General features: G+C 32.7%; 1 protein-coding gene across 1 annotated transcript in view; it reads right to left on the bottom strand.

Annotated features, from left to right (window-relative positions):
- Positions 1 to 883: 883 nt before the first annotated feature.
- LOC130446646 (N-acetylgalactosamine kinase) overlaps positions 884 to 16755 on the bottom strand; it is a 35565-nt gene continuing 19693 nt past the window's right edge. The window contains exons 5-8 of the mRNA XM_056783015.1: positions 13935 to 14092; positions 5134 to 5389; positions 3566 to 3725; positions 884 to 2706 (exon numbers count right to left, since the gene is read on the bottom strand). Coding sequence (XP_056638993.1) covers positions 2493 to 2706; positions 3566 to 3725; positions 5134 to 5389; positions 13935 to 14092 — 788 coding nt within the window. The 3' untranslated portion in view covers positions 884 to 2492. The remainder of the gene's footprint in view (positions 2707 to 3565; positions 3726 to 5133; positions 5390 to 13934; positions 14093 to 16755) is intronic.

Raw genomic sequence — 16755 nt, 5'->3', positions numbered from 1 at the left:
ATTGAAACTATAAGTTTATAAAAAAAATTAGAAAAGTACACAAAATATTTCATTTATCGTAATTCTAATGGAATATATATATATATATATATATATATATATATATATATATATATATATATATATATATATATATATATATATATATATATATATATATATATAATGCTTTGAAGAAGACAAAATGACAAAATTAGTGAAAGTGAATTATGATACAATAAGAATGCAAACTTGAGAGGAGGAATATCAAAAGATTTCTGATGGAAAAAAGTATGAATAAAGGAGATAGTTTCATCCTGTTGCTAGTTTTTTAGGTCATTAATAAAAAATATGGAATGAGAAAGGAAAATAACGAAGAAATAAAAAAATACAGAGTGAGTTTTATGTATGGAACACCTTAATTATCTCGGATACGACTTGTGCGATTTTTATAAATTTTTTGTTATGGTCGTATCCATATTGTTATCAGATCTTTCCTTTCCGGAGAAATAATGAGCTTTGTTATTTGAAATGGATCACTCATCACAAGAAACGTGTTATATCTTAAATAATTTATATCCTAATCGAAGTCCCATAACAAGATCTGATGTCAGTAAATTAGTAAAAGATTTATCCAAATCGGAGCGCAGAAAAACTGCATAAAATGAAAACAAATATTTAGATGTTTGTGTCCAGTTAGAAGACACACTTAAGTACTAGACAAATATCCGGGGAACTTGATATTTCGTAAAGAAAAAAAATATATAGGGCGATTCATTTGAAATGACAGAATTCTTTATTTTTCCGGAAAAAGGAAAGATCTGACAACAATGTAAATACCACGTAAAACGAATGAACATAAACAGAACGAAAGTTGTAATATTTAATGAAAAAAAAAAAATGAAAAAACTTGAAAAGTAATCAAACAGGTAGGTAGATATTAGAAGAAGAATACATAATATGTAATAACTGACCCCACAATAATATATGGATCACAGAACTGGATAAAATAGAGTAAGTACAAAACTAGAATTGATGCAATTCAGTGAAAAAATTATAATATAATAATAAATAAAAAAAACACTTGTTTCTGATGTCACCTGTCAAACTTTTATATTAATCTTACAGGTACTCATACAAACATTGTTTTCGTTGTTGGGTGAATATGGAGAAAAAAGTTTTAATAAAACATAATTTTTAATACCTGAATGAACAATGAAAGAAACCGATGAGAAGTTACGTAAATATTTTCTTAATCTCTCTGTCTCTTGAGTAAAAGCAAATTCGTTTATGTGTTTTGGGATATTTCAGGTAATCTTAAAGCGATTTCTATCAATGGGGCGGCGAATTAAGTTTATATCTCTTATAGTTGAATGCTCCTTATACAATGATTCAACAATTTCGAATTTACTATATTTGCAGGTCTTTGATTTACACCCTTTTACTGAGCAGCTCCAAAGAATTGCGCCACTTTTTTAAATCTAAAATTATTATTTACAAGCAATTTATTTCCCCGATAACTTAGCATGAAATCTACTACAAACGCCATTTTCAAATTGTCACAAACCCAAACGAATTTATTATTTTAATTTGACAAAGGATAGTGGCAATATTGGGGTTTTTAGCTTTTCCTACTTTACAAAGTAGGAATTCCAGGTAATAATCTGACCGAATCCCGTACGATTATGTACTTTGACTACCTTTTCGTTCACCTGAAATATTTTCGTCCCGAGTTGGCGCAACCCTATTTCAAACGATTAAAAATCGTAACGAGTTGTAGCGCAGCTGGTTAGTAGGAACAAATAATGAATAAGTTAAAAAATACAGAGAATAGTGGAGGTATATAAACGAGGAAAAAGCGAAGAGAAACACCAAGAATGGATTGGCAGGGTTGGGATAATGAAGCAACAACATTGAAGGAAAAGGAAGATGCCAGGAATAAAAAAATCTGGAAAGCAGACTCTCCATCCAAGAAAGAAATTTAAGTTGACATTTCTGGAACCGTTGGTGATATTCATAATGAACACACTGTTTACACTACCACTACACCAACACTCATAATTACACACTCTGACGCGCGTTTTGATACCCAAGTTAACGTTTTCAGAGAAGGAAGTTTTTTTTAAGTCTTTGAAGACGATAACTTGGTTATCGAAACACAGGTCAAGCAGTGTAATTGTGAGTGTTGGTGAAAGTAAGGAAAGAAGTTCATTTTCAGTCTATGAAGACGATAACTTGGTTATTGAACCGTGCGTCAGGCAGTGTATATGTTTGCAGTGGTAGTGTTAACAGTGTGTTTAGTAGAAAAGTATGATATATGATTTGATATGGAATTATAATTACAATCTTGTACTCTTTTCTAATTTTTGAAATTTTATTAATTTCATTTCATTTCATTCCAAACAACCTTGTCTAACATGAAATTATGTTCCAGGAAATTAAAGTTGTCCTATAGGCTGAAAATTTATTTACTTTTCCTGATTCCGACAACTCAGTCGATAACAGAAGTGTTTTCAAACGTAAATACAAGCTCCTCCCCGAGGAGCAGTGGCAAATAGAATTGATGAAAATCCTTCCACAATTCCCAGCTCCTTGTAATAGTTTTCTTTCAAGAAATCCATGTATTTTTCAACGTTTTCTGGAGATAATAGTGATACTGTACACCCGCCCCAGCCTGCTCCTGTCAATCTTGTACCGAAAGTGTAGTTTTTCGATAATTCCACTAACCTAATAGAGAAAAAAAAATCAATTGTAATTATTATTGATAGCAATGTAGTTTATTTCGTATTGTATTTGATATATGAGATTTATTTTACTTATTTTCAATATTATTGTGCATATTTTCAATAAATAGAATGAGAAAGGAAAATAATGCAGAAATTAGAAACAACAGAGTGAGTTTTATGTATGGAACGATTCAATTATCTCGGATACGACGTATCTATATCGTTGTCAGATCTTTATTTTTTCTGGAAAAATAATGAACTTTGTCATTTCAAATGAATCACCCAACACGAGAAACGTCTTTTATCTTTAATAATTTATATCCTAACCGAAATCCAATAACAACTATTGCCAGTGAATTAACAACAAAGTTTAACGAAACTGGTGCAGTAAAATATTTATCCAAATCGGGGCGCAGAAAAACAAACAAAGAAGATAACTTGGTTGTCGAAGCGCGTGTCAGGCAGTGTATTTGTTGTTGTATGTGAAGGTAAGGAAAGAAATTTATTGTATTTGATACATAAAGGTCAATAACTTGATATCTGAGATTTTTTTTACTTATTTCCAATATTATTGTGCATATTTTCACTAAATTGGTTTTCCATTTGCATATTTGGGTTTCCTTAGTTGAAAACCAACTGACCGATTATTTTTCTTTCCTGAAGCTGTAACATAATCTGTTCTTGAGAAATGGCCGATGGCCGTTTTTAGTTGCCCACCCGATACATTCTTTTCTAGTAGAGATAAATTTTATTTCTATTGTTCATTTCAGGGATTAATATGTATACCAAATACAAGACGTTTAAAGAAATAAATTTCACTATCTAAAACCAAGGAAGAATTAAATTATAACAAAACTTACCTGTCCAATTGAGGATGGCTACACTCGTATAGTTCTTTGAGGCTTTCATGGCTTTCTGACATGAGTCGTCCTAACGTCGGTAAAACTTGATCGTTGGATCCATCGCCTTCCGCGTTACCTCTGGAACACACTTCTATAAATGTTTTCACTCTAAGAGCCTCTGAAAATATACAAGAAATAGGGATCGTTTATTAATTAAATTAATTAATTAAATCGTAAACATAAATGCATTTCTATTGGCCGAAGATGTCGGAAGGCGTACACAATTTCTTTGAAATATTCCTGCGATAAGCAGTGGCGTGGCTTGGTGAGATTTATTTAATTCATACATTTCTTTAAATAATCTAATCTATACTGATTATCTAACTGCAAAGTGTTATTATTCGAGTGTATTTCACACTCATTATAATGGTAAACTGTTGGTTATTCAGCTGTAAAAGTCACAGCCTGAAAAATGAGCCAGGAATATCGCTTCACAGGTAATTAATATCTAGACGACCACCTAAGAGATGGATGGACAGCTGGCAGTCCACCTCCCAGGAACTGATAAAGAGGAATCTGCAAAACTAACAGATCATGAGATCTTAAAAATGAAAAAGAAGAAGAAGAAGGTAATTGATAATTGAAGTATGCATCCTAAACTATTGAATATTATTGTTTGGAAATTATTTCCACTCTGACATGCCTACTAAACATAAGAAGATATTGAAGCTACTTTCATTTGTTATTTCAATAATTTCAACTCAAAATGTATCTTGTGGTAATCAAGAAGCTTAACTGGAGATTTGGAAAGAAGAAAAACGTGTAAGGATAATATGAAAATTGATAGTTGGGAATCAACAGTAAATGATCAAATATTTTAATCAAATGTGGTTCTTTTACAAGACTGATACCATGTCAAACATTCATTTGGTTAATGAGGAAGCCCCCACAATTTTTTTTGAACTGCCTAAATATGTCCAACTATCAGTGGTAAGTAATTACTTTTAAGAGAATTCTAATGAGAAATGTTCTGCACTGTTTCAATAAAATGTATGTCAAAATCAATAAAGCTCTTCACATTTTGAGCTCATAAAAAAACTGGATCTTCAACAGTTCCCTCAACTATAATCACATCTCCAGAAACCTCTTCCAGGAGAAAGCTCTTCCGTGAGAAAATATGAATAAGAAAAAAATCTAGATTTATTTAGAGATTTATCTTTGGAAGTATAGATGCGAATAAAAAATATTGTCAAGTATTCGTTAAAAATTGGTCTTTAAAAAATTTCTTTAAGTTATGCCGTCGTGTTAAAAAATTCAAAGGACATTAATATCCACTTATACGTTAAAGTTAAGGAACTTGGACCTTGAGTCACAATCACAAAATCTGCCAATGCGGGCAGACTTAATTTTCATCTTGTTCTGTCCAAATACATAAGTAAAAATATTGTTCATTAAAAGTGTTGTAATCGAATAAAAAGTTCTTTTTAAAAAGTTATATATAAATTGCAAATTATTTAATTTCAATATACTAATTGCGTACTTCTAAATCATTACTATTCTGATTCATCAATTTAAAACTAACTCACCATTAAAAACATGTAACGCTCTTTGTCGCAGTTTGAAAGTTTTGATCTGTTTCGTGTTAGGCGTGAGAGATGTCGCTTCGAGCGCCTGAAAAGACGTTCCAAGTTCGGTCACGATCTCATCCATAGTATAAAGCTGTTCGTGTAAAGTCGATTCGACGAGGGATATCATCTGGGAGAGATTAAGAGATAGAGACTGTTGAAGTTCCGATAGACGCTTTATTTTCGTCCAATCAACACCTCGTTTATATGCCAATATCTGAAAATGATGAAAATTTTAATATCCCATATTAAATACACTGAAGTGCACAAGAAAAAGAAAAAAAAACATATGTGCGCAGCTTTCGAATTTTCGATTTTATTTATCAATCCTTTCATAATGTTTTTATAAAATTTGTAAATCATTATATAAAAATAAAGGAGAATCATTTCGTATCACTCCATTCAAAATGCTAATTTTTTGGGTATCGAATTCAATTTTTAACCGGAGTATGAAATCAGTAAAAAAAATCAGTAGAGAAAATTTTAGTAAATGTAGTGGAAATCGTCTTGAGCTATGACCTTGACAATAGTTGCGCAGATGTTATTAAAGTGAGACCCGAAAAGTCCAATGTCAATTGTAGAAGACAGTTATGCGAGGAACAATCAATATTTCATAAATACTCCCGACACTCATACCAAATTAAGGAATGAAAAATAATGTTTATTACCCATATAAAATTCGGTAAATATCTAACAAACCGTTAGTCCACGTGGACTCATCATCTCCACCATTTACGAATTATGAATATAAATGCATTTCTATTGGGAGAATCTGTCGGAAGGCGTATGTACACATTTTTTTTGAGATATTACTGCAAGAAAGTCTGCGATAAGCAGTGGCGTGGCTTGGTGAGATTTATTTCATTCATACAGTTCTTTAAATAAATATGAATATGCCGTTTTTTAGACCATCGGTGAATGAAGACAATGAAAGACAATAATAAAGATTTAGATATACAGACAAGGAAAATACTCATCAATCTGATAAATTTTTGTCACAGCATTATTTCCACTTCATCTACTTACTTCCGAATTTCTTGCATCTCCATATATATAGTTTTGTTGATAAATAAGAAGTAAGAAATTGAAAAATTTCGAAAAAAGTGATGGGGTCAAAAATGTAGTTTAAAAAATTTTCTACAAAAAAGGTTTTCCTGTCATTTTTCCCTAAGAGCTGTCATTTCTTTGTGAAATGAGCTCAAACTTCGGGGTCGCATCTTACTAAAAAGTTTTCGCGCCACGTAGAGTCTGAGGAAATTACGTCCCCGGCTGAAGAAGAATCCTTGCTTGAGGTCGTTAATTAGACGATTACCTTTAAAATGAGATCAATTATACCTTTGAACTCACTCTGTGAATAATGAGAAAACTAAAGCATACATTTTGTAGCTGAGTTGTCGAGCTTAAATTTTCTTCCCAAATAAGTTCGTAAAACCTTCGGTTTCCCATCCCAAGAGTACCAAAATGACATTTTTTTCTAAAATTTTTTACGATTTTCGAGGGTTTGGTTTTAACGGAGGGGAAACGAAATCTTACGTGATAGAGAAACCTCTTTCTACTGGGAGAGTTTCCTCAATACATCAGCCGAAGATTCTACGGGTGTAGATGGCGCCGTCGGAGCAAAACAGACAAACGGCAAAAGATATATTATTAGTACACGTGTAAAGTTTTAACGTTAAATGTTGAATGAAAATTGTGAGAAAAAATAGTGAAAATGACAGAAGTGGGAGTAATGGGAGTGCTTCAAGGTAAAAAATTAATTGTGTTTCTTTTTTAGTACGTAAAGTGTCGTAAATGCCAGCATCAAAATATTCTTTGATTAGTGAAATGTTGAATTGTTTTTATTGTTTTGATCGCGATTTTCTTCGATAAATATGAGAACGAAGAAGACTAGTCCAGAGTCTCAAGTCGTGAAATAAGGTTTTACTATGAAATGTGGTTAGGATAGAAGTTTAGTTAAATGGACAGGCAATACCAGCTTAGATCCAGTAAAGTGGGTATGGGAGTTTTGAGATATTTTGTCACCGAAAGCAATGAAGCAGCCACCAGCGCCCTCAGAGATCTTAAAAATGATTTATTGTAACTGCCAAAAAGGTTGTAGTAAGTTGTGTACTTGCAAGAAGTCTGGACTGTTATGTAGAAGCCTGTGCGGTTCGTGTTTACACAATTCATGCACGAATTTGATTCCTGCTGACTTGGGGGAAGAAGAATTTTTTGACGGAGGAACCAGTCCTGCAAGAAAAGACAGTGAAGACACCCCGACGACCATGGAATTCCTCTTGGAAGAAACGCTCGAGAGTGATGATGAAATCGACTAGATTGCAATTGATTTCTTATATTCGATTTTCAATATTTTCTCTATTTTTGATAAATGTTTAAATAAAGCTCTCACAAGAATAGCGTTTTTAAGGATTATCCCTGTCCCTCACTTAAGTTTAGAGTACTTACAATAATATAGATTTTAAAAGAGGTTTTCTGGCACTTTAAAGTTTTTTGTAGGTTAGGAAAAATCATATTTCAGCTTCATCGAGGGTAACTTCCTGCTCGGCATTTTTTTTCAGAAATTTACCTCTAAATTTCAAGTCTTTTTTGAGTTATCCGCAAAAATGCACTGTTGAAAAAATCCAGTAACACGAAATTCGCTTTTTGTAAGAGAACCTTTTTTGTAGGAAATTTTTTGAACTACATTTTTGATCTCTTCACTTTTTTCGAAATTCGGCATAGAATTATTTACAAAATTCAAAATTTTGAAAATTTAAACAAAAATATATCGCTCAGCGGCCAAAATTTTGATGTTAACTTTTACTGTATCGATAGAGCACTACCTAAATCCAGAAAATCAGCGACATAACAACTAATTTTCGTGGGTTTTTACTCTAATTAGGCTGTACTCACTGGACTAATATGGCTGATGCCCAACTTAGAGACATTAATCTAGCATGCAGACTGAGTATAAAGATTAAAAATATATGCGTAAAGATTTTATTGAAGCAAAAAAGAAATAATTACTACAAAGAAATTTGATGCTTGGCATACCGTGTTTAAATCAACAAAGAACTTGAATAATTATAACTTAATTCAGTTTAGTGCAGGATACGAAATAAAAGGCGAAAAAAAAGAAGAAAAAAACAACATGATGTTTGGAGGGTAGGCAGAAACTTGTAAGCAAAGAACTCTGCGACCCACATAACCCGGGAGAACATGAGTTTCCTAGCACACTAAAATATAACTAGACTGAGATGTTGTGGGGCGTAAAGTTGCGGTAACACAGGAAATATCTATCACCCTCCTGGACAATAATATCCATTACATTGTCGTTATCAGTGGAGATTTTATTTATATAATTGCCAAACCGTGACATTCAATTTCCAAGTGAGGTGTTTAATATCTTTACGGTCGATAAATTCACTTAAATTAAATTAAGTGCTTGTTTATCCGTTGTCGCTTCTTTCCGTCGAAATGTTATTTCCTACGAAAATCCAGATAAATCCCAGAAAATACACTGCTCTACTACGCTCGAGAGAAATTAAATATCCACGTTTTTTTGTTCATACATTTTCCAAAATGGACCCAAACCATTTTAATGAATAAACACTGAACTTATCCTCTGACCACGGTTATCAATGAACAATTTGCCTTTTCAACTAGCTACTTAGATGATGTCTCTATCGACAATAAGTTTGGTTGTGGGCATGGAGCAATACATTACTGAAGTGTACACATTTTAATATATTTGGCAAGCTTTCAAATAACTAAATATACAGTAAAATCAAAACAATTTAACAACAAATCTATATAAATAGCTGTGCTGGCTGATGTTGTCTACAGTTCGGATTAGAGTCGTTACGCCGTCGGGAAGAAACGCAAAACGTCAAAACTAGGCAGCGGTTACGACCCTCTCCTTACAATAGAGACCTTAGGGATGTTAATTTGGCTATAATTGTGGATGTCATCACGTTTTTCAAAGGAGAAGTAATTCAATATTCCTCGCGGTTCTAGCCAGGAAAGTAGTGGTTTTCTCATTTGAAAAGCGGCAATTTAAGAACATAATTTAATAATAGTAGTAGAAATGTAGGTATTAACTAAACTTTTTGCAAATTATTATTTGAAAAGACACCTAAAATCAAAACAATTTATCAAAAAAACTATATAAATAGCAGCTTGCAGATGTCTTTAGTCCGGATTCGAGTCGTTACGCTGTCCGGAAGAGACGCAAAAACTAGGCAGCGGTTACAACCCTCTCCTTACAATTGCGCGCCCTTAGGAATGTTAATTTCAGCAGAATTGTCTATTACATTACGGTTTTCAGAGAATAAGTAATATTCCTCGCGGTTTTAGATAGGAAAATAGTGGTTTTCTCATTTGAGGAGCGGCAATTTAGAAACTATTCTTTAAAAAAAACAAAAATCAATACACCACCATTCTCTATTAAATAATGAATTTCACGATAATGAATACATAAGTATTCAAAGGGAATACAAAATAAAAAGAGGATTAGAATAAAAAAAATTGAAGAAAAACATCAAGGTGTATCCATAACTTCATTATAGTAATGGTTAGTCTCAATAACAAAACTGAATTTGCATTTTGACATGTCTCGGTATTTTTTGTCTGAACGTTCGTAACGATGAAATTTCAGGGTTTTTAACCCATAAAGTAACACTGAATTTAAACATAGCACAACAAGACACTGCACTGGTAAAAATAAAAAAATGTACGAAATTTTCTCGAAGCAGTGTATTATAGAAATGTAACAGTTTGAAGTTGTTTTATTTTAGAATTCAAAGGGTAATGGTATTGTTAAAGTTCTGTGTTTTCAGTTTACAACTCATTGAATATTCAGCACAAAGTTATTCGAAAAGTTAAACGGGCCATAACAGTGAAGTTTCATTTGCGATTATTCCGATCAGTAGGAGGTGTTGTTGAACATGAGAAGCTCCTGATTTTTTCTCCATTACTTCAGTAGATAACGACTTTTTGACGATCAACTATGGATATTTCGCTAACATGAAAATAGGTATAAAAATAAATAATTCCGGATACTCTTTCAATAAGGAATGACAAGGTAGAGGAATTAATTTGTTTATTCAATACTTCAATACCTCTCACAAAATGGTAATTTATGTCCACCGGAAATAATTGCAGCGAAAGGTTTAATTGTTTCAATGACTTCATTCTTATCCCAATATGACTATCCTAGGTTTTCTCCCTCGCCGGAGTTTTGTTGGGAGAAAGTGAAATGTACTCCCAGAAGGAGTATTTTTGCAATTTTACGGTAATATCTCTTAAATAACTCGCCATATCGAAGACATGATTATCATAAAAGTTAGAACATACTACTGCACATCAATTTTGGACCAGTTTACAACATTTTTGGAATATTGTCGTTTTAACTTCAAGTTTCTCATAATATCATCTAAACCAACTCATTTATCAATAAAATGGTTATTATAGCAGATAAACCAGGAACCAAAAAGTAAACTTGTTCTGCCAAACCTCTCCGTACAGTTTCGCCTTTAACCGTTTGAGAAGCACTGGTGAGTAAAGCTACCACAAAAGTTCTTTCGCACCTTCTTCATTGAGATTTTATTATATTCGTCTTTTGTTAAATTGGATTTTCGTTATAAACACTTTTAAAAGATCTCGGAAACAAGTACCACGCCATAATTGGATGTGACACACCGTCTACACTCTTAAAACAAGATAAGAAGAAGATGATTATGAAGCTGTCGGAGAAAAATAAATCTCTTATCGAAGAAATCAAACTTCTCTTCGAGCATCAACATCCGAAGTAGGTCTCCAACATTGCTTGATAACATATCTATCAGATGGATCAGCTCCACTAGGGCTAGCAGATTTCAAAGTTTGGTATTGATCCTGTTACTACCTCCAAAGAACCAGCTCCCTACTTTGTTTATTATAATTTCCTCCAAATGTGTGCAGGTGGTTGTGGATGTCGGAAGGCTGGGATTAAGTGCTCATTGATTTGTGTCAACTGCAAGATGAACTCCCGCACTTCCTCCAACCTGAAGAGATTAACGAGCCAGAAGACTTGTACTACATAGATGGGGCGATGGACTCCGAAGAAGATATTGAGGACTTTGAAGAGTCGAGTGGTCAAACTACAGTCAAACGTCGACGTCTTATTTTCATCTATATATATGCCACCTCCATTTTATATTTTATATAAAATCATTTTTTAATATTAAATTCTATTTTATTATAGGTAGTTTGTTTAAAATAGATGTAATAGCACTTATTGAGCAATAGCAGTTAAACGAAGTGTCATCATTCATGATAACTATGATGGGAAATGGTCGAAAACTTTTATAATAACTACTTTATTGATAAACGTGTGTGTTCAGATCATTGCTTCCCAAACTTTTTTGTTTCATAGATCATTTTCAAAAATTTTCTGGATCCGGTGGACCACCTGCAGCACATTTACTATCAATGTCCAAATATCGATGAGTAGATGATAGAAACTTGCATTGTGGCTGAGTTTCAACGACGAATTAACGGTTTTCGAGAAAAAAAAGATGAGAATTTATTGCTTCATAGGGTTAATTATTCAATCATAAAACGAACTAAACAAATTTTCAATTAAATCTCAATTGATTGTGCTGCGAGTGATTGCATTGCAGGCCAACTTTAGTTTTTTGACTCACAGCACAAGTACCAATCAATTTTCACAAATTTCATTCAGAAAACTTTTAATGAGAAGGATGTACTTATGGTTTGGCAGCAAATTATGATTCCCCCTTCTGTGATATTCAATCTGCTGCTTTTTTTTTGTTAATAAGTTCCTAACAGTACTAAAACTTTTTTCCCTTTTGCACAATTTCCCACAGTCCAGTATATTTTCGGGTATTTATATCTGCAGCCAACTTTTTATATCACATAAAGTATACAAAGCTTGTGTAGAACACTTACAACAGTGGAGTACCGAAAAAAGAAGCAGTCTGACATTTGGTGTACCGATGATTTGGGGAGAAGCCAAAAAATCACAGTCGTAGTAAGTAGACGTATCCTAACTCAGTATTTGCAAGACGCTCACACCCTCACTCCAAGCGAATGTACTGATTCCAATATTTCATCAGCTACTAGAGCTCTCTGAGGATGAGTGGTGTTTTTCTGATCACCCCCAATCAATACTAATGAAAATAACAGTGTTTATGAAGGAATGTCAGCAATTCCCCAACGTTTTATCTCAAATGAATTAAAGAAGTTTTTGAGTTACTAGCTTCCAGAATGAAGGAGAACAATTTACTGGAAAAAGGTATCGATATTCCTTTTTATGGTACAAGGAAAAATTATCTATTACCGTTCTTTTCTCAAGAAGACAATCTTTTGTTATTAAATTAGAGGACTTCCTCTCTCTTCAGAAAATTGGTGTTCCTGAATAATTTTCTGATGATTGGCGGCTATTTCTGGAGAGCTCTAACCGAAGTTTAGAATGTGTTCAATGGGAACAAAAACGAAAGAACAATACAACACTATAGGTGTTTGAAAGTCTGTGTGAACTCGAAAATGGTAGATATTCCCCTTGGACACCAAATATCCTTGCTTCCATTGCCTCTGGGATAGCATAGACGAATCACATCGCTGGGATAGAAAAGAAAGCATGTATCTCGGAGAACAAAATATCATTAACAGCCCCTTACTTGAACGACCTCCCCTTCATATTAAACTGGGCTTTGTGAGGCAGTTTGTGGAAGCTATTGATAAAAATAGATCATGCTTTGGATACCTAGGTGAAAAAATCTCTCAGCTGAACAAGGAAAAAATTAAGGCAGAAATATTTGACGATCCACAAATAAAACAACTCATTAAATATCTTGTCTTCGTGAATTCAATGAATGAAACAGAAACATTTTTTAGGATGGAGATGCTTAACAGTTTCAAATTCCTTTGGTGTAACCAATTGAATCATTTTCCAGAAAACTTAAAGACACCAATGAAGAACAGGGTGAAAGATTTCACCAAGATATGAAAATTATGGAAGAACACCATCAAGGACGGTGGGGTATTCACATGATGACAGATTATACTACTGAGGTTCAAAAAAAAACCTAGAATGCAATGTGGCATTCTAGAATGTCGAAGCTTCCGTAGTGTTCAATGAGTAACTGGTGAGTAGATGGCCATCAAAGACTGTTTCTTATGTCTTTCTATTTCTATAATTTCATTAAAATGATAATTTTTGAAAATATGAGCTGCTGGGCAAAATCTAATTCCATATTTTAATTCAAAATACTAATTCTATATGAAATCAGCTGCAAAAATCTAATTATTATTGAAACTGCCTCTAAATTCATTTGAATCAAAATGAATTTAAGCATAAAAAGACAAGATTTTACTCAATACTTATTTTTCTAGTATGCTCTATCTCTCGATTGCAAATACTGATGAAAATTATTAAGAGGTTGTCATTTTATTGAACATGTGTCGCTAACTCAAAACCTGTAGAGAATTCTACCATCTCAACAATAAAGAAACGTCAAACTTGATAATGTCTATTCTACACGTCTACACTTAGAAGTCAGTACGGAAAAGCAAATTTCAAAAAGTATTCTCGTTAGTTCTGATGCACGACATATTTTCTACCCTATCATCTTTTTTCATGAGACAAAATAGACATTGGGTGAATTAATAACGAATTGACAGTTTTTACTATAAAACTTTTAACTGAATTAAGGTGTTTTAGGGAAAATATTTCTTTAATATAAATCAGAACGAGAGCCGTTTTAAGAAATTTCACTTGCCTGTGCTGCTAATCGGCACTCAATCACTCTACAGTTGAAATCTGCGGTTGCTGCTTTATTCATACTAATTAAACTGTGTGCAATTACGAAAGTCGCCCTTCCAGGCAAAGTAACATCTGTTGATCGTAAGGGGTTGAATTCTATATGTTTCGCACAACCTAAAACAGGAAAATAAGTCTTTTTGATATATTAGTTGTTTTAGTATAATTTTTTTTCCAAACTATTTTTCAAATACATAATTAGATAATGGAGCGAGAGGAATTTGGATACTTGAAACAATCGGTCGAAAAGGTCAGCTTTGTGCAGTTTTGGCAAACCATATATTTTAAGATTCCGAATTTCCAATTTTTTTGCGAAATAAAAACATCGAATTAGATCATTATTTTGTTTTTCCAAACCTCCTTATCCAATTATCAACCCATAAAATTATGCGTTCCCCAAGGAAGTGTCCTGGACCCTTATTTATACATTATGTATACTGCTGATATTCCAACTACCGACGATACTTTAATCGATACCTCTCGTATATCGCTAGAATCTCGATATACTGGTAAATTAATGCAGGGAAAAAACTAAATATCATTTAAGCCGTTGTCTTCATTCGAAATAAATATTGTAGATAAAAATTTTAGATCTCTGTATATATATAAATCCGATCTTGATCATCAAACCACAGTAACTAGTACAAAGAGAAACAAGATTGATTCATTTCTGTAATTTTCTTGTTGTAATTACGTCTTACGCTGAGAACGAAATAGGTTAAAAAGTTAAATTCATCCAATACGAGATCTGGCTATTAAATAATGAGACTACGGGCCTAGAGGGCGCCCTAGACGAGTGAGGCAAAAGATCTTGTCTATGCGTGTCCAAAAACTACGGAAACAGTGACCAAAATCAACCAAATTGTGCATGCAGATCGGCGAATGAGTATCCGGATCATTGCAGAGGCTGTAAACGCCGATAAAGAAACGGTTAGAAAAATTTTACAGAGGAATTACACATAACAAAAGATTGTGCGAAGCCCCTCACCAAAGAAGACTTCCAGCACTGCTTCGATGAAAAGAAAAAACGTATGGAAAGGTATGGGGCGTTGGGAGGGGAGTATATTGAAGGGCAGCCATCGAATGTAGAATAATTTTTATAATAATTTTCGTAATTAGTCTCGTTATGTAATAGCCAGACCTCGTATTCTTCACGTTTGTTTGTTATTTGCTTATTTCTGGAATTGAGTATGATTATCAAAATCGCGTTTATCATATACAATTCCCATCCCACACGGTCTAGACGTATATAACAAATTACATCTAATTGATAACTATCCGTTAATATTTTTTAGATACGAAAATAATATTGTTCTATTTGCTTTTTTAGGATGAATAAACGTAGACCAATTTCATGAACAATATAGTCCCTCATCATAACTTCAAATTTCCTAGAGAGGGAGATAGAGAGATGAGCTTTATTGTCACTAGAAAATTTGGTAATTATACACTTTCACGGTCATCTGGTTTTTTGGTTAGGTTAGGTTGGCTATAGTAAATCGAAAAATGGATTGATTTTAATGATCTTGGTCTCAAAATGTTCCATTTTACGGCGGATTTATAAAAAAAAATACGAAAATTAAAAAAAATAGATATTTTTTACAGTTTCATGACTTTAAATGCAAAAAAAATGACTTTCTACATATAATCCTTCGTAACTGTTTCTGACGTCGTGGAATCAAGTTCGTATATTTTTTTTCGCAATTTACATAAAAAAATGAATATTTTGAAAAAAAATATTCAGCCACTACCCCCGTATTTTTCATAAATTCGTCGTAAAATGGAACATTTTGAGACCAAAATTATAAAATTGATCTATTTTTCGATTTTTAATGGTCCAAAAACTATTAACATTGAAGAATATAGTACGAAACTATTCACGAAAATTGATTGTTTTTCATCGATTTCATTTTAAGCTATAAAAACTGAAAAAATCATTCTTTTTGGATTTTTTTTTAAATTGTTTATTAATTTATGTAGAATACAAAAAAAATTTAAGAACTTTATCTGATAATGAGATAACTTTTTGTAAAGGATTATTTTGCAAAACCGTTTTTTTTACGATTTAAAACAGTAAAACTATGAGAAATTTTCATTCCAGCTATTTCTACTAATTTTTTTTATAAATCCGCCGTAAAATGGAACATTTTGGGACCAAGATCATTAAAATCCATCCATTTTTCGATTTTCTAGAGCCAAAAAACCAGGTGACCGTGAAAGTTATAATTACCAATAATAATGGTGTCGTCTGAACTAGATTCATCATTTGATTCAATTATGAAGAATTGTAAAGAGGGTGGTACCATATACCCATCTTCTTTGATAACATGTTCAACACAGTTTTTCCAAAGCTCTTGGATGTGTTCTACAACCTCTTTACTCAGTTCTGGAGACTGATTACATTTTCGTAATTCTGATTTTACGTTTGTTCACATTAACTCTAAAGGATTAAATATGCAATAATAAAGAGGTAGTTTGAGAAGAGTATGACTCAATTCTTTGCACAGTTTGTCAATATAATAAATTTCCTCTAACTTTAGACCTTTAATAACAGTAAGCAATTCTTTATTTGTTGGGCCTTTTTTACGATCTCTGACAGGAATAGGAACATTTTTTTTTCAGACATAGATTGTAGAATTTGAGCTTTGTTACTACTACTATTTAGTATCTTAAGGAGTTGCCACGAGTGGCATAACGATTGCTGACTATGCTGGAATGTTAGGTAAAAGCTGTTCAATAAACCACTTTTCAAATAATTCTGCTGTCATACCTTTATGATA

This window comes from Diorhabda sublineata, chromosome 7, assembly GCF_026230105.1.
Source record: "Diorhabda sublineata isolate icDioSubl1.1 chromosome 7, icDioSubl1.1, whole genome shotgun sequence".
Taxonomy (NCBI): Eukaryota; Metazoa; Arthropoda; class Insecta; order Coleoptera; family Chrysomelidae; genus Diorhabda; species Diorhabda sublineata.
This window is presented reverse-complemented; position numbering and strand designations above follow the sequence as displayed.